At 54.6% G+C, this 21,174-nt stretch overlaps 1 protein-coding gene across 1 annotated transcript in view; it reads right to left on the bottom strand.

Moving 5' to 3' along the window:
- Positions 1-5,561: 5,561 nt before the first annotated feature.
- Positions 5,562-21,174, bottom strand: part of LOC135460647 (mothers against decapentaplegic homolog 4-like) — a 30,236-nt gene continuing 14,623 nt past the window's right edge. The window contains exons 8-12 of the mRNA XM_064737553.1: positions 19,813-19,863; positions 16,163-16,346; positions 14,820-14,988; positions 10,614-10,752; positions 5,562-6,277 (exon numbers count right to left, since the gene is read on the bottom strand). Of these exons, the coding sequence (XP_064593623.1) occupies positions 6,066-6,277; positions 10,614-10,752; positions 14,820-14,988; positions 16,163-16,346; positions 19,813-19,863 (755 nt within the window). The 3' untranslated portion in view covers positions 5,562-6,065. The remainder of the gene's footprint in view (positions 6,278-10,613; positions 10,753-14,819; positions 14,989-16,162; positions 16,347-19,812; positions 19,864-21,174) is intronic.

Genomic DNA, 21,174 nt, shown 5'->3' with positions numbered 1-21,174 from the left:
CCCCAATTTTATTCCCATTTTTCCTTATTTTATTCTCATTTCATTCCAATATTTTTCCCAATTTTTCCCCATTTTATTCTCATTTTAATCCCATTTTTTCACCAATTTTCCCCCATTTTATTCCCCATTTTCCCCCAATTTTTTCCTGAATTTTATTCCAATTTTTCCCCATTTTATTCTCATTTTATTCCAAATTTTTTCCTCAATTTTCCCCCAAATTTCCCCCATTTTATTCCCCATTTTTTCCCCAATTTTCTCCAATTTTTCTTCATTTTTATTCCAATTTTTTCTCCAATTTATACCCATTTTTATTCCAATTTTTTCTCCAATTTATTCCCATTTTATTCCAAATTTTTTCCCATTTTTATTCCAATTTTTCCCCTTTTATTCTCATTTTATTCCAATTTTTTTCTCCCATTTTATTCCAATTTTTCCCCAATTTTTCCCCAATTTTATTCCATTTTTTAAAATTTTTTTCCCATTTTTCCTGTTTTATTCCCATTTATGCAAACATATGCAACTATATACAAACCTATGCAAATTTATGCAAATTAATGCAAATCTGCTCTCGTCTGTTACATTTGGGGAATCCCGGCGGGAATTCCTCGATTTTGGGATGGATCCAAAAAAGGAGAAAAAAAAATCGCGATTTTTTCCCAGTTTTTCCTCACTAAAAATGCCCCAAAAAATCAAAAAAAAATCCCAAAAAATCCCAGAAAATTCCAGAAAAATTAAAAAAAAATCCAGGAAAATTTTAAAAAAAATCCCCAAGAAAATCCCCAAAATTTGCCAAAAAAATCCAAAATAATCCCCCAAAAATCCAAAAAAAATCTCAGAACAATCCCCAAAAAAGCCCCCAAAAATTAAAAAAAAATTCCCAAAAAAAAAAAAAAATCTCAGGAAAATCCAAAAAAATCCCAAAAATATCCTAAAAAATCGCAGAAAAAATCCAAAAATATCCGAAAAAATCACAGAAAATATAAAAAAAAAATCCCCCAAAAAATCCCCCAAAAATCTCCAAAAAATCTCAGAAAAATTCCAAAAAAATCCCCCAAAAATTAAAAAAAATCCCCCAATAAATCCCAAAAAAATTCCCAAAAAACTCCAGAAAAATTCCAGAAAAATAAAAAATTATCCAAAAAAAATCCCAAAAAAATCCCAAAAAATCGCAGAAAAAATCCAAATAAATCCAGGAAAATTAATAAAAAAATCCCCAAGAAAATCCCCAAAATTTCCCAAAAAATTCCAAAAAAATCCCCAAAAAATTTCAGAAAAATCTCAAAAAAATACTCCAAAAACCCCCCAAAAAATCCCAAAAAATCCCCAAAAAATCCCGAAAAAATCTCAGAAAAATCCCAAAAAAATCCCGAAAAAATCCTAAAAAATAAAAAAAAAAATCCCAGAAAATTCCCAAAAATTCCCTGAAACATCCCAGAAAAATCCCCAAAAAAATCCCCAACAAATCTCCAAAAAATCCCGAAAAAAATCCCCAAAATCCCAGAAAAATTCCCAAAAAAATCCCGAAAAAATACCAAAAAATCCCAAAAAATCCCGCAAAAAATCCCGAAAAAATCCCAAAAAATCCCAAAAAATCCCCAAAAAATCCAAAAAAAAATCCCCCCAAAAATCCCCCAAAAATCCCAGAAAAATCCCACAAAAATCTCCCAAAAATCTCAAAAAGTTCCAACAAAATCCCCAAAAAATCCCAAAAAATTCCCCAAAAAAATCCTTCTCCCTCACGGCAAACCTGTCAATCATTCCGCGGCTCCGCCCCTTTTTTTGGATCAGCCAATCAGAACGCGCCTCCTTCTCCCTCACGGCTCACCTGTCAATCACGCTGAAGCCCCGCCCCTTGTTTGGAGGATTTTTCTGGGATTTTTTGGGGGGAATTTTTTTAGGAATTTTTTGGGAAATATTTTCGGGGGATTTTTTGGGGATTTTTATGGGACTTTTTTGGGATTATTCTGGAATTTCTTGGGGGATTTTTTGGGGATTTTTCTGGGATATTTTCGTATTTTTCTGAGATTTTTGGGGATTTTTTCAGGATTTTTTTGGGTTTTTAGGGGGATTTTTTTGGGGATTTTTTGGGAATTTTCCTGAGATTTTTTGGGGATTTTTTTAATTATTTTTGGGGATTTTTTGAGGATTTTTCTATGATTTTTGGGGATTTTTCTATGATTTTTGGATAGATTTTCTGTGATTTGGGGGGGAATTTTGGGGGATTTTTTTTCTATTTTTTTAGCATTTTTCTGAGTTTTTTGGGGGGATTTTTCTGGGATTTTTTGAGGATTTTTTGAGAATTTTTGGGGGGAATTTTTCTGGGATTTTTGGGGGGATTTTTTGGGAATTTTTCTGGGATATTTTGGGAATTTTTCTGGCATATTTTGTGGATTTTTTCGGGATTTTTTAGGATGATTTGGGGGATTTTTTTTGGGGAATTTTTGGGAATTTTAGGGATTTTTCAGGGAAAGTTTTTTGGGCTTTTTTCTGGGATTTTTTGGGGGAATTTTGGGGGATTTTGTTTAGGATTTATTTGGGTTTTTTGGTAATTTTTTGGCGGAATTTTTTGGGGATTTTTAGGGGAACTTTTTGGGATTTTTTGGGGGGTTTTTCTGGGCTTTTTTTGGACATTTTATTTTGTTTTTTTTTTTTTTTAAAGGCCCCAAAAGGGTTCACAAATGGACTCAAAAATGCCCCAAAAATGCCAGAAATACTCCAAAAAATGCCCCAAAAAAGCCCCAAAAATGTCCCCTAAAATCGCATTAAAACGGCATCAAAAATTTTTAAAAAAGCCCCAAAAAAATCCCTAAAAATTCCCAAAAACAATTCTTCTCCCTCACGCCTCACCTGTCAATCACTCTGAGGCCCCGCCCCTTTGTCAGCGCAGCCAATCAGAACCAACAAGCCGCAGCTCGTGGTTTAGGATTGATTGACAGCTCAATTCTTTTCACTAACCAATGAAACAGCGCAAAACGCCGCGCGCGCCCTGTCAATCATCCCTAAACCCCCACCCACTTTCAATCTCAACCAATCACGTTGCTTCTTCCCCCCTTCACTTCCACCGCCATGGCTGCGCCGCGCTGAGCCCCGGTTATGGCGGCTCCGCTCCCGTAGCGTTTTGGGGACCCTCCTGTCCCCTCAAAAGCGAGGTGGGACCTTCATCTTCATCACCTGAGGGTCCTGACCCCCCTTCTCCTCTTCCCGCCATTTTGGGGTCCCCTCACACCTCATGGTGGGACCTTCACCTCATGAGGGTCCTCACCCGTTTCAACTCTTGCCGCCATTTTGGGGGCCCCCTCACAACTTCCTGTGTCCCCTCCCGGTGAGGGAGCCTCCTCTTCCTCCTGCCACAAACTTTGGGGACCCCCCTGTCCCCTCATCGTCACCTCATGAGGGTCCTGATTTTTCTCTTCCCGCCATTTTGGGGACCCCCCTGTCCCCTCATCGTCACCTCATGAGGGTCCTGACCCCCTTCTCCTCTTGCCGCCATTTTGGGGTTGGGCACCGTGCCCGAGGAGGAGCCTGCGATGCCCCCTGGCATTCCGGGTGTGCCTGTGCCCGCTCTGTGCCCCCTCTTTGCCCGGCTCTGTGCCCGTGCCCGGCTCTGTGCCCGCTCTGTGCCCGAGCCCAGCTCCGTGTTCATCCCCAGCTCCGTGCTCATCCCCAGCTCCGTGCTCAGCCCAGCTCCGTGCTCACCCAGCTCCGTGCTCACCCAGCTCCGTGCTCATCCCCAGCTCCGTGCTCATCCCCAGCTCCGTGCTCATCCCCAGCTCCGTGCTCACCCAGCTCCGTGCTCACCCAGCTCCGTGCTCACCCAGCTCCGTGCTCAGCCCAGCTCCGTGCTCACCCAGCTCCGTGCTCATCCCCAGCTCCGTGCTCATCCAGCTCCGTGCTCATCCCCAGCTCCGTGCTCACCCAGCTCCGTGCTCACCCTGGAACCGCAGCTCTGGAACTGCAGCTCTGACCCTGGAACTGCAGCTCTGACCCTGGAACTGCAGCTCTGACCCTGGAACCGCAGCTCCGACCCTGGAACTGCAGCTCCGGAACCGCAGCTCTGACCCTGGAACTGCAGCTCCGACCCTGGAACTGCAGCTCCGACCCTGGAACCGCAGCTCCGACCCTGGAACTGCAGCTCTGGAACTGCAGCTCCGACCCTGGAACTGCAGCTCCGACCCTGGAACTGCAGCTCCGACCCTGGAACTGCAGCTCTGGAACCGCAGCTCCGACCCTGGAACTGCAGCTCCGCCCGCCCTCCAGAACCCGGCTCCAAACTCTGCCGAATAAAACAAAGAAACCAAAGCCTCGAATCTTTAATTTTTTTAATCAAAAACATACTCTGTTACAGAATTTCAGGAAAAGTCAGCTACAGGAATATTATCCACAAACTAGGTCTAATGAAAAACGTACAGGAAGCTACAAAGGAACTACTGGGAATTTTGTGTGGAGCGCGGATCCAAAGGCGATGGCGGAAGGAAGGAAATGCTGAATTTTCCGGTGCCTGAAAATCCCTCTGGGGTGAGTTGGGGGTTGTGGGCACTGACAGCTCCTGCTGTGGGTGTGGCACAATGGGTGTGGCAAAAGTGGGCATGGGACAGGGGGGAGATCGCTGGGCGGGGCAGTGCCAGGCGGGGGTGTGGCACTGTCACTGTCACAGCCCCTCAGTGTCACCCCCAGCAGGGTTGCGGGACAGTGACATTCAATGGGGACAAATGACAGTGGGACAATGCCATTAAATGTCCCATTAACCCTGTCAGTGCCAATCCCAGCTCCCATTAACCCTGTCAGTGCAGGGCAGGTTGGCAGAGCTGTGCCCCACAGCCCATGGTGGGCACAGGGTGGCAGAGCTGTGCCCCACAGCCCAGGTTGGCAGAGCTGTGCCCATGGTGGGCACAGGGTGGCAGAGCTGTGCCCCACAGCCCAGGTTGGCAGAGCTGTGCCCCACAGCCCATGGTGGGCACAGGGAGGCAGAGCTGTGCCCCACAGCCCATGGTGGGCACAGCTGTGCCCCACAGCCCAGGGTGGCAGAGCTGTGCCCCACAGCCCAGGTTGGCACAGCAGTGCCCATGGTGGGCACAGCTTGGCAGAGCGGCGCCACCTTCACCTCCAACCGAGTGCCCACCCTCCAAGCATCCATTTCCTTTTTAGTGTTTTTAAACTCACGTTCAATAAAAATCTAGGATTTTTAAAGAATTTCTCGAGCGATGCCAACACGCCGTGTGCCATCCCCTCGCTTTAAATCGCCAACCAAAATCATAAAAATCAGAAGATTTTTCTGTTAACTACTAAACAAAATCTCACAAATCAGCTGGGGGGATATTTTTCAATCGCTACAAGGTAAATGAAGGAAAAATTCTCAGATATAAATATATATATAATATATATTCTGCATACAAAAGGCTCCTGTGTGAGGTTGGGAAGGAGAGAGTTTCAATGAGAGAGTTTCAATGAGTTTCAATGGGAGAGTTTCAATGGGAGAGTTTCAATGAGAGAGTTTCAATGGGAACCAACCCAATGCTGTTCAATGGGAGAGTTTCAATGGGAGAGTTTCAATGGGAACCAACCCAATGCTGTTCAATGGGAGAGTTTCAATGGGAGAGTTTCAATGAGTTTCAATGGGAGAGTTTCAATGGGAGAGTTTCAATGGGAACCAACCCAATGCTGTTCAATGGGAGAGTTTCAATGGGAGAGTTTCAATGGGAACCAACCCAATGCTGTTCAATGGGAGAGTTTCAATGGGAGAGTTTCAATGAGTTTCAATGGGAGAGTTTCAATGGGAGAGTTTCAATGAGAACCAACCCAATGCTGTTCAATGGGAGAGTTTCAATGGGAGAGTTTCAATGAGAACCAACCCAATGCTGTTCAATGGGAGAGTTTCAATGGGAGAGTTTCAATGGGAGAGTTTCAATGGGAGAGTTTCAATGAGAACCAACCCAATGCTGTTCAATGGGAGAGTTTCAATGAGAGTTTCAATGGGAACCAACCCAACGCTGCCAAGTCTTTACCGAGTCGCGCAAAGAACTGAAATCCAGGAGCGAGGAGAAATGCAACGATGCAGGAAATGCGGCTCAGTCCAGCGGCTGCGGGTCGGCGATGGGCATGGTGTGCAGCACCTCGTCCAGCAGCTGCAGTGCCCGGTGCAGGTGGATCTCGATCCAACATGGCGTCTCCTTGATGCTCTGCCGCGGGTAATCGGGGCCCCAGCCCTTGACGAAGCTCATGCGGAGGATGCACAGGCGGCGAAGGTCGTCCACGCCGATGCCGGCGGCGGCGGAGAGGCCTGAGGGGAGGGGAGGGGGAGGGTGGCACAGCTGGCATGGCATGGCACAGCTGGCATGGCATGGCACACCTGGCATGGCACACCTGGCATGGCATGGCACAGCTGGCATGGTACACCTGGCATGGCACACCTGGCATGGCACACCTGGCCTGGTCTGGCACACCTGGCATGGCCTGGCACAGCTGGCATGGCACACCTGTGCTGTCACACCTGTGCTGTCACACCTGGCATGGCATTTCTGGCATGGCATGGCACAGCTGGCATGGCATGGCACAGCTGGCATGGCACATCTCTGGCATGGCACATCTGGCATGGTACACCTGGCATGGCATGGCACACCTGGCATGGCATGGCACAGCTGGCATGGTACACCTGTGCCATCACACCTATCCTGTCACAACTCCCTGTCCTTCACACCTTGTGCCTGGCCTGCACACCTGGCCTGGCACACCTGGCATGGCACACCTGGCATGGTACACCTGGCATGGTACACCTCCTGCCTGGCATGGTACACCTGGCATGGCACACCTGGCATGGCATTTCTGGCATGGCATGGCACACCTGGCCTGGCACACCTGGCCTGGCACACCTCCTGCCTGGCATGGCACACCTGTGCCGTCACACCTGGCATGGCACATCTGGCATGGCACACCTGGCATGGCACACCTTCTGCCTGGCATGGCACACCTGGCATGGCATTTCTGGCATGGCATGGCACACCTGTGCTGTCACACCTGGCCTGGCACACCTCCTACCTGGACTGCACAGCTGGCATGGCACACCTGGCATGGCACAGCTGGCATGGTATGGCACACCTGGCCTGGCATGGCACACCTGGCATGGCACACCTGTGCCGTCACACCTGGCATGGCACACCTGGCATGGCACACCTGTGCCATCACACCTGACATGGTACACCTCCTGCCTGGCCTGGCACACCTGGCATGGCATGGCACACCTGGCATGGCACACCTGGCCTGGCACACCTGGCATGGCACACCTGTGCTGTCACACCTGGCCTGGCACACCTCCTGCCTGGACTGCACAGCTGGCATGGCACACCTGGCATGGCATTTCTGGCATGGCATGGCACACCTGTGCCATCACACCTGTGCCATCACACCTATCCTGTCACACCTCCCTGTCCTTCACACCTCCTGCCTGGCCTGGCACACCTGGCATGGCACACCTGTGCCATCACAGCTGGCATGGCACACCTGGCATGGCACACCTGTGCCATCACACCTGTGCCATCACACCTGGCCTGGCACACCTGGCATGGCCTGGCACACCTGTGCCATCACACCTGGCCTGTCACACCTCCTGCCTGGCCTGGCACACCTGGCATGGCACACCCGTGCCATCACACCTCCCTGGCTCTGCTCCATGCCCGCCTGTCACCCAGCCAGGCCAGCATTCACTGCACCCATCCCTGTGCATGCCCTGCACCCCAGCCATGGCACTGCGCTGGCAGGGGACAGTGACAGGGCTGCCAGCTCTGCTGTGCCACCCCAGTGTCCCTGTGCCACCCCAGTGTCCCTGTGCCACCCCAGTGTCCCTGTGCCACCCCAGTGTCCCTGCCCAGTGTCCCTGTGCCACCCCAGTGTCCCTGTGCCACCCCAGTGTGCCACCCCAGTGTCCCTGTGCCACCCCAGTGTCCCTGTGCCACCCCAGTGTCCCTGTGCCAGCCCAGTGTGCCATCCCAGTGTCCCATCCCAGTGTCCCTGTGCCACCCCAGTGTCCCTGTGCCACCCCAGTGTCCCTGTCCCATCCCAGTGTCCCTGTGTCACCCCGGTGTCCCTGTGCCACCCCAGTGTGCCACCCCAGTGTCCCTGTGCCACCCCAGTGTCCCAGTCCAGTGTCCCTGTGCCACCCCAGTGTCCCTGTGCCACCCCAGTGTGCCACCCCAGTGTCCCTGTGCCACCCCAGTGTCCCTGTGCCACCCCAGTGTCCCTGTGCCACCTCAGTGTGCCACCCCAGTGTCCCTGTGCCACCCCAGTGTCCCTGTGCCACCCCAGTGTGCCACCCCAGTGTCCCTGTGCCACCCCAGTGTCCCTGTGCCACCCCAGTGTCCCTGTGCCACCCCAGTGTGCCACCCCAGTGTCCCCGTGCCACCCCAGTGTCCCTGTGCCATCCCAGTGTCCCTGTGCCACCCCAGTGTCCCTGTGCCACCCCAGTGTCCCTGTGCCATCCCAGTGTCCCTGTGCCACCCCAGTGTCCCTGTGCCACCCCAGTGTCCCTGTGCCACCCCAGTGTCCCACCTCAGTGTGCCACCCCAGTGTCCCTGTGCCACCCCAGTGTCCCATCCCAGTGTCCCTGTGCCACCCCAGTGTCCCTGTGCCACCCCAGTGTCCCTGTGCCACCCCAGTGTGCCAGCCCAGTGTCCCTGTGCCACCCCAGTGTCCCTGTGCCATCCCAGTGTGCCACCCCAGTGTCCCTGTGCCACCCCAGTGTGCCACCCCAGTGTCCCTGTGCCATCCCAGTGTCCCTGTGCCATCCCAGTGTGCCATCCCAGTGTCCCTGTGCCACCCCAGTGTCCCTGTGCCACCCCAGTGTCCCTGCCCAGTGTCCCTGTGCCACCCCAGTGTCCCTGTGCCACCCCAGTGTCCCTGTGCCACCCCAGTGTGCCATCCCAGTGTCCCTGTGCCACCCCAGTGTCCCTGTGCCACCCCAGTGTCCCCAGTGTCCCTGTGCCACCCCAATATCCCTGTTGCCACCATAATGTCCCCGTGCCACCCCACTGTCCCTGTGCCACCCCACTGTCCCTGTGCCACCCCAGTGTCCCTGTGCCACCTCAGTGTCCCATCCCTGTGTCCCTGTGCCACCCCAGTGTCCCCATCCCAGTGTCCCTGTGCCACCCCCGTGTCCCTGTCCCATCCCAGTGTCCCTGTGCCGCCTCAGTGTCCCAGCCCAGTGTCCCTGTGCCACCCCAGTGTCCCTGTGCCACCCCAGTGTCCCAGCACTCACTGATGGCAGGGGCGATGCCGCCCACGGAGCCCAGCCCAGTGTCCCTGTGCCACCCCAGTGTCCCACCCCAGTGTCTCATCCCAGTGTCCCTGTGCCATCCCAGTGTCCCTGTGCACACCCAGTATCCCTGTGCCACCCCAGTGTCCCTGTGCCAGCCCAGTGTCCCTGTGCCACCCCAGTATCCCTGTGCCACCCCAGTGTCCCTGTGCCATCCCAGTGTCCCACCTTAGTGTGCCACCCCAGTGTCCCTGTGCCACCCCAGTGTGCCACCCCAGTGTCCCTGTGCCACCCCAGTGTCCCTGTGCCACCCCAGTGTCCCTGTGCCACCCCAGTGTCCCAGCCCAGTGTCCCTGTGCCAGCCCAGTGTCCCTGTGCCATCCCAGTGTCCCTGTGCCACCCCAGTGTCCCTGTGCCATCCCAGTGTCCCTGTGCCACCCCAGTGTCCCTGCCCATGTGTCCCTGTGCCACCCCAGTGTCCCTGTGCCACCCCAGTGTCCCTGTGCCACCCCAGTGTGCCATCCCAGTGTCCCTGTGCCACCCCAGTGTCCCTGTGCCACCCCAGTGTCCCATCCCAGTGTCCCTGTGCCACCCCAGTGTCCCATCCCAGTGTCCCTGTGCCACCCCAGTGTCCCTGTGCCATCCCAGTGTGCCACCCCAGTGTCCCTGTGCCATCCCAGTGTCCCTGTGCCACCCCAGTGTGCCACCCCAGTGTCCCTGTGCCACCCCAGTGTCCCTGTGCCACCCCAGTGTCCCAGCCCAGTGTCCCTGTGCCACCTCAGTGTGCCACCCCAGTGTCCCTGTGCCATCCCAGTGTCCCTGTGCCACCCCAGTGTCCCACCCCAGTGTGCCACCCCAGTGCCCCCGTGCCACCCCCGTGTGCCACCCCAGTGTCCCTGCCCTGTGTCCCTGTCCCCCCCCCAGTGTCCCTGTGCCACCCCCGTGTGCCACCCCAGTGTCCCTGTCCCATCCCAGTGTCCCTGTGCCACCCCAGTGCCCCTGTGCCACCCCAGTGTCCCATCCCAGTGTCCCTGTGCCACCCCAGTGTCTCTGTCCCAGCCCAGTGTCCCTGTGCCACCCCAGTGTGCCACCCCAGTGCCCCTGTGCCACCCCAGTGTCCCACCTCAGTGTGCCACCCCAGTGTCCCTGTGCCACCCCAGTGTCCCTGTGCCACCCCAGTGTCCCTGTGCCACCCCAGTGTGCCACCCCAGTGTCCCTGTGCCACCCCAGTGTGCCACCCCAGTGTCCCTGTGCCACCCCGGTGCCCCAGCACTCACTGATGGCGGGCGCGATGCCGCCCACGGAGCCCAGCCCTGTGTCCCTGTGCCACCCCAGTGCCCCCGTGCCACCCCCGTGCCACCCCAGCACTCACTGATGGCGGGCGCGATGCCACCCACGGAACCAGGCCCCGGGATGTTGCCCGCCACCGCTGCCGCCTGCGCCGCTGCCGCCGCCTGCGCCGTTGCCGCCTGCTGCTGCATCTGCCGGTGGCACTGCCGCAGGTCGAACACCTGCAACGGGAAATGCGATATCGGCAATAACTTCTGGCATGGCACAGCTGGCATGGCACACCTGGCATGGCATGGCATGGCACACCTGTGTGCAATATTTGCGATAACTTCTACGTGTGCAATATTCGCGATAACTTCTACGCGTGCGATATCGGCGATAACTTCTGGCATGGCACAGCTGGCATGGCACACCTGGCATGGCATGGCATGGCACACCTGTGTGCAATATTTGCAATAACTTCTGGCATGGCACAGCTGGCATGGCACACCTGGCATGGCATGGCATGGCACACCTGTGTGCAATATTTGCGATAACTTCTACGCGTGCAATATTTACAATAACTCAATATTTACAATAACTTCTACGCGTGCAATATTTGCAATAACTTCTGGCATGGCACAGCTGGCATGGCACACCTGGCATGGCATGGCATGGCACACCTGTGTGCAATATTTGCAATAACTTCTGGCATGGCACAGCTGGCATGGCACAGCTGGCATGGCATGGCATGGCACACCTGTGTGCGATATTTGCAATAACTTCTACGTGTCCAATATTCACAATAACTTCTGGCATGGCACAGCTGGCATGGCACACCTGGCATGGCATGGCATGGCACACCTGTGTGCAATATTTGCAATAACTTCTGGCATGGCACAGCTGGCATGGCACACCTGGCATGGCATGGCATGGCACACCTGTGTGCAATATTTGCAATAACTTCTACGCGTGCGATATTTACAATAACTTCTGGCATGGCACAGCTGGCATGGCACACCTGGCATGGCATGGCATGGCACACCTGTGTGCAATATTCGCGATAACTTCTACGCGTGCAATATTTGCGATAACTTCTGGCATGGCACAGCTGGCATGGCACACCTGGCATGGCATGGCATGGCACACCTGTGTGCAATATTGGCAATAACTTCTGGCATGGCACACCTGGCATGGCACAGCTGGCATGGCATGGCATGGCACACCTGTGTGCAATATTTGCAATAACTTCTGGCATGGCACAGCTGGCATGGCACACCTGGCATGGCATGGCATGGCACACCTGTGTGCAATATTTGCGATAACTTCTACGCGTGCGATATTTGCGATAACTTCTGGCATGGCACAGCTGGCATGGCACACCTGGCATGGCATGGCATGGCACACCTGTGTGCAATATTTGCGATAACTTCTACGCGTGCGATATTTGCGATAACTTCTGGCATGGCACAGCTGGCATGGCACACCTGGCATGGCATGGCATGGCACACCTGTGTGCAATATTGGCGATAACTTCTGGCATGGCACAGCTGGCATGGCACACCTGGCATGGCATGGCATGGCACACCTGTGTGCGATATTTACAATAACTTCTGGCATGGCACAGCTGGCATGGCACACCTGGCATGGCATGGCATGGCACACCTGTGTGCAATATTTGCGATAACTTCTACGCGTGCGATATTTACAATAACTTCTGGCATGGCACAGCTGGCATGGCACAGCTGGCATGGCATGGCATGGCACACCTGTGTGCAATATTTGCGATAACTTCTACGCGTGCGATATTGGCAATAACTTCTGGCATGGCACAGCTGGCATGGCACAGCTGGCATGGCATGGCATGGCACACCTGTGTGCAATATTTGCAATAACTTCTGGCATGGCACAGCTGGCATGGCACACCTGGCATGGCATGGCATGGCACACCTGTGTGCAATATTTGCAATAACTTCTACGCGTGCAATATTGGCAATAACTTCTGGCATGGCACAGCTGGCATGGCACAGCTGGCATGGCATGGCATGGCACACCTGTGTGCAATATTTGCAATAACTTCTGGCATGGCACAGCTGGCATGGCACACCTGGCATGGCATGGCATGGCACACCTGTGTGCAATATTGGCAATAACTTCTGGCATGGCACAGCTGGCATGGCACAGCTGGCATGGCATGGCATGGCACACCTGTGTGCAATATTTGCAATAACTTCTACGCGTGCGATATTTGCGATAACTCAATATTTGCAATAACTTCTACGCGTGCAATATTTACGATAACTTCTGGCATGGCACAGCTGGCATGGCACACCTGGCATGGCATGGCATGGCACACCTGTGTGCAATATTTGCGATAACTTCTGGCATGGCACAGCTGGCATGGCACACCTGGCATGGCATGGCATGGCACACCTGTGTGCAATATTTGCGATAACTTCTACGCGTGCAATATTTACGATAACTTCTGGCATGGCACAGCTGGCATGGCACACCTGGCATGGCATGGCATGGTACACCTGTGTGCAATATTTGCGATAACTCAATATTTAGAATAACTTCGACGCGTGCAATATTCGCGATAACTTCTAGGCGTGCAATATTTACAATAACTCAATATTGGCGATAACTTCTACGCGTGCAATATTTGCGATAACTTCTACGTGTGCAATATTCGCGATAACCTCTACGTGTGCCATATTTACGATAACTCAATATTTACAATAACTTCTACGCGTGCAATATTCGCAATAACTCAACATTTAGAATAACTTCTATGCGTGCATTATTTGCGATAACTCAATATTTACAATGACTTCTAGGTGTGCGATATTTGCGATAACTTCTACGCGTGCGATATTTGCGATAACTTCTACGCGTGCAATATTTGCGATAACTCAATATTTAGAATAACCTCTACGTGTGCAATATTTGCGATAACTTCTACGCGTGCGATATTTGCGATAACTCAATATTTACAATAACTCAATATTTACAATAACTTCTACGCGTGCAATATTTGCGATAACTTCTACGTGTGCAATATTCGCGATAACCTCTACGTGTGCCATATTTACGATAACTTCTACGCGTGCAATATTTACAATAACTCAATATTTAGAATAACTACGCGTGCAATATTTGCGATAACTTCTAGGTGTGCAATATTTGCCATAACTTCTACGCGTGCAATATTCGCGATAACTCAATATTTACAATAACTTCTACGCGTGCGATATTTGCAATAACTTCTACGCGTGCAATATTTACAATAACTCAATATTTACAATAACTTCTACGCGTGCAATATTCGTGATAACTTCTACGCGTGCAATATTTGCGATAACTCATTATTTACAATAACTCAATATTCACGATAACTTCTACGCGTGCATTATTCACGATAACTTCTACGCGTGCAATATTTGCGATAACTTCTACGCGTGCGATATTTGCGATAACTTCTACGCGTGCAATATTTGCGATAACTCAATATTTAGAATAACTTCTACGTGTGCAATATTTGCGATAACTTCTACGCGTGCAATATTCGCAATAACTCAACATTTAGAATAACTTCTATGCGTGCATTATTCGCGATAACTTCTACGTGTGCAATATTTGCGATAACTCAATATTCGCAATAACTCCTACGCGTGCATTATTCGCGATAACTTCTACGCGTGCAATATTTGCGATAACTTCTAGGCGTGCAATATTTACAATAACTCAATATTGGCGATAACTCCTACGTGTGCATTATTTGCGATAACTTCTAGGCGTGCAATATTTACAATAACTCAATATTTAGAATAACTCAATATTTACAATAACTTCTACGCGTGCGATATTCGCGATAACTTCTACGCATGCATTTTTACAATAACTCAATATTTACAATAACTCAATATTTACAATAACTTCTATGCGTGCATTATTTGCGATAACTCAATATTTACAATAACTTCTACGCGTGCGATATTGGCAATAACTTCTACGCGTGCAATATTTACAATAACTCAATATTCGCAATAACTCCTACGCGTGCAATATTTGCGATAACTTCTACGCGTGCCATATTTACGATAACTTCTAGGTGTGCGATATTTGCGATAACTTCTACGCGTGCAATATTTGCAATAACTCAATATTTACAATAACTCAATATTTACAATAACTTCTACGCGTGCAATATTTACCATAACTTCTACGCGTGCAATATTTGCGATAACTTCTACGCGTGCGATATTTGCGATAACTTCTAGGCGTGCAATATTTGCAAATAACTCACCTTGATGTAGGCGCTGGGGTAGATTTTGTGCACGGCGTCGCCGGGCGCCCGGCCGGCCTCGCGGTCCAGGTAATAACTTTGCACGAACACGGCGTGGTCGCTGAGGCAACGCACCCACACGTCGCCCTCGCCCTTGCACTCCAGTTGCACGCCCTTGCCGATGTGTAACCTGCGGGGGATGGGCGTGTGAGGGCGATGCAGGGAATGCAGGCGATGCAGGGAATGGGTTGTGAGTGCTGCTGCAGGAAATGCACTGCAGGCAATGAGCGCGCTGCAGCAACCATGGATGGGTGTGAGCACAGGCTGCAGCCACAGGCACAGCTGAACACACCCGGCACACACACACACACACACACATTCCAGGGCACACTGGGGTCACGCACACACACACTCACACATTCCCAGCACACCCAGGGCACACTGGGATCACTGACACACACACAGCACACCCAGCACACCCAGGGTCACACACACACACACACTCACACACACACACACACATTCCCAGCACACTCAGGGCACACTGCGGTCACGCACACTCACCCAGCACACACACACACACACTCACACATTCACAGCACACCCAGGGTCACTCACACACACACCCCAACACACACCCAGCACACACACACACTCACACACACACATTCCCAGCACACCCAGGGCACACTGGGGTCACTCACACACACACACACACACACACACACACACCCAGCACACACACACACTCACGCACACACACTCACACACACACTCACACATTCCCAGCACACCCAGGGCACACTGGGGTCACACACACACACCAACACACACCCAGCACACACACACCCTCACACACACACACTCACACACACACCCAGCACGCACACACACTCACGCACACACAGCACACCCAGGGCACACTGGGATCACTGACACACACACACACTCACACACACACCCCGACACACACCCAGCACACACACACACTCACACACACCCAGCACACACCCACACTCATGCACACCCAGGGCACACCTGCAGAGCCCTGACACACACCCACACCCCAACACACACCCACACACACACACACACACACTCACGCACACACAGCACACCCAGGGCACACTGGGGTCACTCACACACACACACTCACACACACATACCCTGACACACACCCAGTGCACACACACACACACACACACATGCACACCCAGCACACTCACGCACACCCAGGGTCACTCACACACACACACCCACACACACCCAGGGTCACTCACACACACACACACACACACCCACACTCACGCACACCCAGGGCACACCCAGGGCACACCCGCAGAGCCCCGCCAGCCCCCAGGTACCTCGCTCTCTCGATGGCCTCCGTCCGGTGCACGTTGGAGAGCTGTCCCAGGCAGAACCGGTCCCCGCCGGATGGATCCACGTAACCGTCCACGGTGACAATGGGACAGCTGGAGGGCACCTTGAAGGTCTCACCAACCTGCACGTCCATCTCGAAGTAGGCGATGGAGCACCAGTACTCTGGAGCTGCACAATGACACAAACAGTCAGACACACCTGGGCACACCCAGACACAGCTGGGCACAACCAGACACACCCCCAGGCACACCTGGGCACAGTCAGACACACCCAGACACACCTGGGCATGGCCTGACACACCTGGGCACAGCCAGACACACCTGGGCACACCCAGACACACCCCCAGACACACCTGGGCACAGCCAGACACACCTGGGCACACCCAGACACACCTGGGACAGCCCAGACACACCTGGGCACACCCAGACACACCTGGGCACACCCAGACACACCTGGGCACTGCCCCAGACACACCTGGGCACACCCAGACACACCTGGGCACACCCAGAACACCCCCAGACACACCTGGGCACAGCCCCAGACACACCTGGGCACACCCAGACACACCTGGGCACAGTCAGACACACCTGGGCACACCCAGACACACCTGGGCACAGTCAGACACACCCCCAGACACACCTGGGCACAGTCAGACACACCCCCAGACACACCTGGGTACAGTCAGACACACCCCCAGACACACCTGGGCACACCCAGACACACCTGGGCACACCCAGACACAACCAGACACACCTGGGCACACCCAGACACACCTGGGCACACCCAGACACACCTGGGCACTGCCCCAGACACACCTGGGCACACCCAGACACACCTGGGCACACCCAGACACACCCCCAGACACACCTGGGCACAGCCCCAGACACACCTGGGCACGGCCCAGACACACCTGGGCACAGTCAGACACACCTGGGCACACCCAGACACACCTGGGCACAGCCAGACACACCCCCAGACACACCTGGGCACAGTCAGACACACCTGGGCACACCCAGACACACCTGGGCACACCCAGACACACCTGGGCACGGCCTGACACACCTGGGCACAGCCAGACACACCTGGGCACACCCAGACACACCTGGGCACACCTGGGCATGGCCTGACACACCTGGGCACAGCCCCAGACACAGCTGGGCACACCCAGACACACCTGGGCACACCCAGACACATCTGGGACAGCCCCAGACACACCTGGGCACAGCCAGACACACCTGGGCACACCCAGACACACCTGGGCACAGCCAGACACACCTGGGCACAGTCAGACACACCTGGGCACTGCCCCAGACACACCTGGGTACAGCCCCAGACACACCCCCAGACACACCTGGGCACACCCAGACACACCTGGGCACACCCAGACACACCCAGACACACCTGGGCACAGCCCCAGACACACCTGGGCATGGCCTGACACACCTGGGCACAGCCAGACACACCTGGGCACACCCAGACACACCTGGGCACAGTCAGACACACCCAGACACACCTGGGCACACCCAGACACACCCCCAGACACACCTGGGCACACCCAGACACACCTGGGACAGCCCCAGACACACCTGGGCACACCCAGACACACCTGGGCACAGCCAGACACACCCCCAGACACACCTGGGCACAGTCAGACACACCTGGGCACGGCCCCAGACACACCTGGACACACCCAAACACACCTGGGCACACCTGGGCACAGTCAGACGCACTTGGGCACACCCAGACACACCTGGGCACAGCCCAGACACACCTGGGCACACCCAGACACACCTGGGCACACCCAGACACACCTGGGCACAGCCCCAGACACACCTGGGCACACCCAGACACACCTGGGCACAGTCAGACACACCTGGGCACACCCAGACACACCTGGGCACACCCAGACACACCTGGGCACACCCAGACACACCTGGGCACACCCAGACACACCTGGGCACAGCCCCAGACACACCTGGGCACAGCCAGACACACCTGGGCACAGCCCCAGACACACCTGGGCACACCCAGACACACCTGGGCACAGCCCCAGACACACCTGGGCACAGCCCCAGACACACCTGGGCACAGCCTGACACACCTGGGCACAGCCCCAGACACACCTGGGCACACCCAGACACACCTGGGCACACCCCCAGACACACCTGGACACACCCAGGCATGGCCCCAGACACAGCTGGGCACAGCCAGACACACCTGGGACAGCCCAGACACACCTGGGCACAGCCCCAGACACACCTGGGCACAGTCAGACACACCTGGGCACACCCAGACACACCCCCAGACACACCTGGGCACACCCAGACACACCTGGGCATGGCCTGACACACCTGGGCACACCCAGACACACCTGGGCACACCCAGACACATCTGGGACAGCCCCAGACACACCTGGGCACACCCAGACACACCTGGCACAGTCAGACACACCTGGGCACACCCAGACACACCCCCAGACACACCTGGGCACACCCAGACACACCTGGGCACAGCCCGAGATACACCTGGGCACACCCAAACACACCTGGGCACAGCCAGACACACCTGGGCACTGCCCCAGACACACCTGGGCACACCCAGACACACCCCCAGACACACCTGGGTACAGTCGGACACATCTGGGCACAGCCCCAGACACACCTGGGCACACCCAGACACACCTGGGCACACCCAGACACACCTGGGCACAACCAGACACACCTGGGCACAGCCAGACACACCTGGGCACACCCAGACACACCTGGGCACACCCAGACACACCTGGGCACACCCAGACACACCTGGGTACAGTCAGACACACCCAGACACACCCCCAGACACACCTGGGCACAGCCAGACACACCTGGGCACAGCCAGACACACCTGGGCACACCCAGACACACCTGGGCACAGCCAGACACACCCCCAGACACACCTGGGCACAGCCAGACACACGTGGGCACACCCAAACACACCTGGGCATGGCCTGACACACCTGGGCACTGCCCCAGACACACCCCCAGACACACCTGGGCACAACCAGACACACCTGGGACAGCCCAGTCACACCTGGGCACACCCAGACACACCTGGGCACACCCAGACATGCCTGGGCACAGCCCCAGACACACCCCTAGACACACCTGGGCACAGTCAGACACACCTGGGTACACCCAGACACACCCCCAGACACACCTGGGACAACCCAGACACACCTGGGCACAGCCAGACACACCTGGGCACAGCCCCACACACACCTGGGCACACCCAGACACACCTGGGCACACCCAGACACACCTGGGCACACCCAGACACACCTGGGCACACCCAGACACACCTGGGCACAGCCAGACACACCTGGGCACAGCCCCAGACACACCTGGGACAGCCCAGACACACCTGGGCACACCCAGACACACCTGGGCACAGTCAGACACACCTGGGCACGGCCCAGACACACCTGGGCACAGCCCCAGACACACCTGGGACAGCCCTAGACACAGCTGGGCACACCCAGACACAACCAGACACACCTGGGCACAGCCAGACACACCTGGGCACAGCCCCAGACACACCTGGGCACAGCCAGACACACCCAGACACACCTGGGCACACAACCAGACACGATACTCACCGGGATGGTTGGAGATGGGAGGCTGGAACGCGAGCTCGTTGTGAACTGGCCCTTGAGGAGAAAACAAAAACAGGAGAAGCTCGGGGTGGCACCACCAGCGGGCACAGGTACCCATCCTGGACACACCCACACACACTGAGGAACATTTACAGCCGGTGGTGCCACACTGAGTGTGATGGGTGTGACACAGTGACTGTGTGTGCCACACTGAGCTGGGTGTGACACAGTGACTGTGTGTGCCACACTGAGTGTGATCGGTGTGACACAGTGACTGTGTGTGCCACACTGAGCTGGGTGTGACACAGTGACTGTGTGTGCCACACTGAGTGTGATTGGTGTGACACAGTGACTGTGTGTGCCACACTGAGCTGGGTGTGACACAGTGACTGTGTGTGCCACACTGAGTGTGATCGGTGTGACACAGTGACTGTGTGTGCCACACTGAGCTGGGTGTGACACAGTGACTGTGTGTGCCACACTGAGTGTGATCGGTGTGACACAGTGACTGTGTGTGCACACTGAGTGTGATTGGTGTGACACAGTGACTGTGTGTGCCACACTGAGCTGGGTGTGACACAGTGACTGTGTGTGCCACACTGAGTGTGATCGGTGTGACACAGTGACTGTGTGTGCACACTGAGTGTGATCGGTGTGACACAGTGACTGTGTGTGCACACTGAGCTTTCCTGGTGTGACACAGTGACTGTGAGGGCAGAGCACAGGCAGACATGGGGGCAGAGCACAGGCAGACATGAGGGTGCCAAGAGGGCAGAGCACAGGCAGACGTGAGGGGGCTGTGAGGGGCTCACAAGCAGAAATGAGGGTGCTGAGGGGGCAGAGCACAGGCAGACGTGAGGGGGCTGTGAGGGGTTCACAAGCAGAAATGAGGGTGCCAAGAGGGCAGAGCACAGGCAGACGTGAGGGCACAGCACAGGCAGACATGAGGGTGCCAAGAGGGCAGAGCACAGGCAGACGTGAGGGCAGAGCACAGGCAGACATGAGGGCAGAGCACAGGCAGACGTGAGGGCAGAGCACAGGCAGATGTGAGGGGGCTGTGAGGGGTTCACACGCAGAAATGAGGGTGCCCAGAGGGCAGAGCACAGGCAGACATGAGGGCAGAGCACAGGCAGACATGGGGGCAGAGCACAGGCAGACGTGAGGGCAGAGCACAGGCAGACGTGAGGGCAGAGCACAGGCAGACATGAGGGCAGAGCACAGGCAGACATGAGGGTGCTGAGGGGGCAGAGCACAGGCAGACGTGAGGGCAGAGCACAGGCAGACATGAGGGTGCCGAGAGGGCAGAGCACAGGCAGACGTGAGGGCAGAGCACAGGCAGACATGGGGGCAGAGCACAGGCAGACG

This window comes from Zonotrichia leucophrys, unplaced genomic scaffold, assembly GCF_028769735.1.
Source record: "Zonotrichia leucophrys gambelii isolate GWCS_2022_RI unplaced genomic scaffold, RI_Zleu_2.0 Scaffold_74_221359, whole genome shotgun sequence".
NCBI lineage: Eukaryota > Metazoa > Chordata > Aves > Passeriformes > Passerellidae > Zonotrichia > Zonotrichia leucophrys.
The sequence above is the reverse complement of the archived record's forward strand: the minus strand, read 5'-3'. Positions and strand labels throughout refer to the sequence as shown.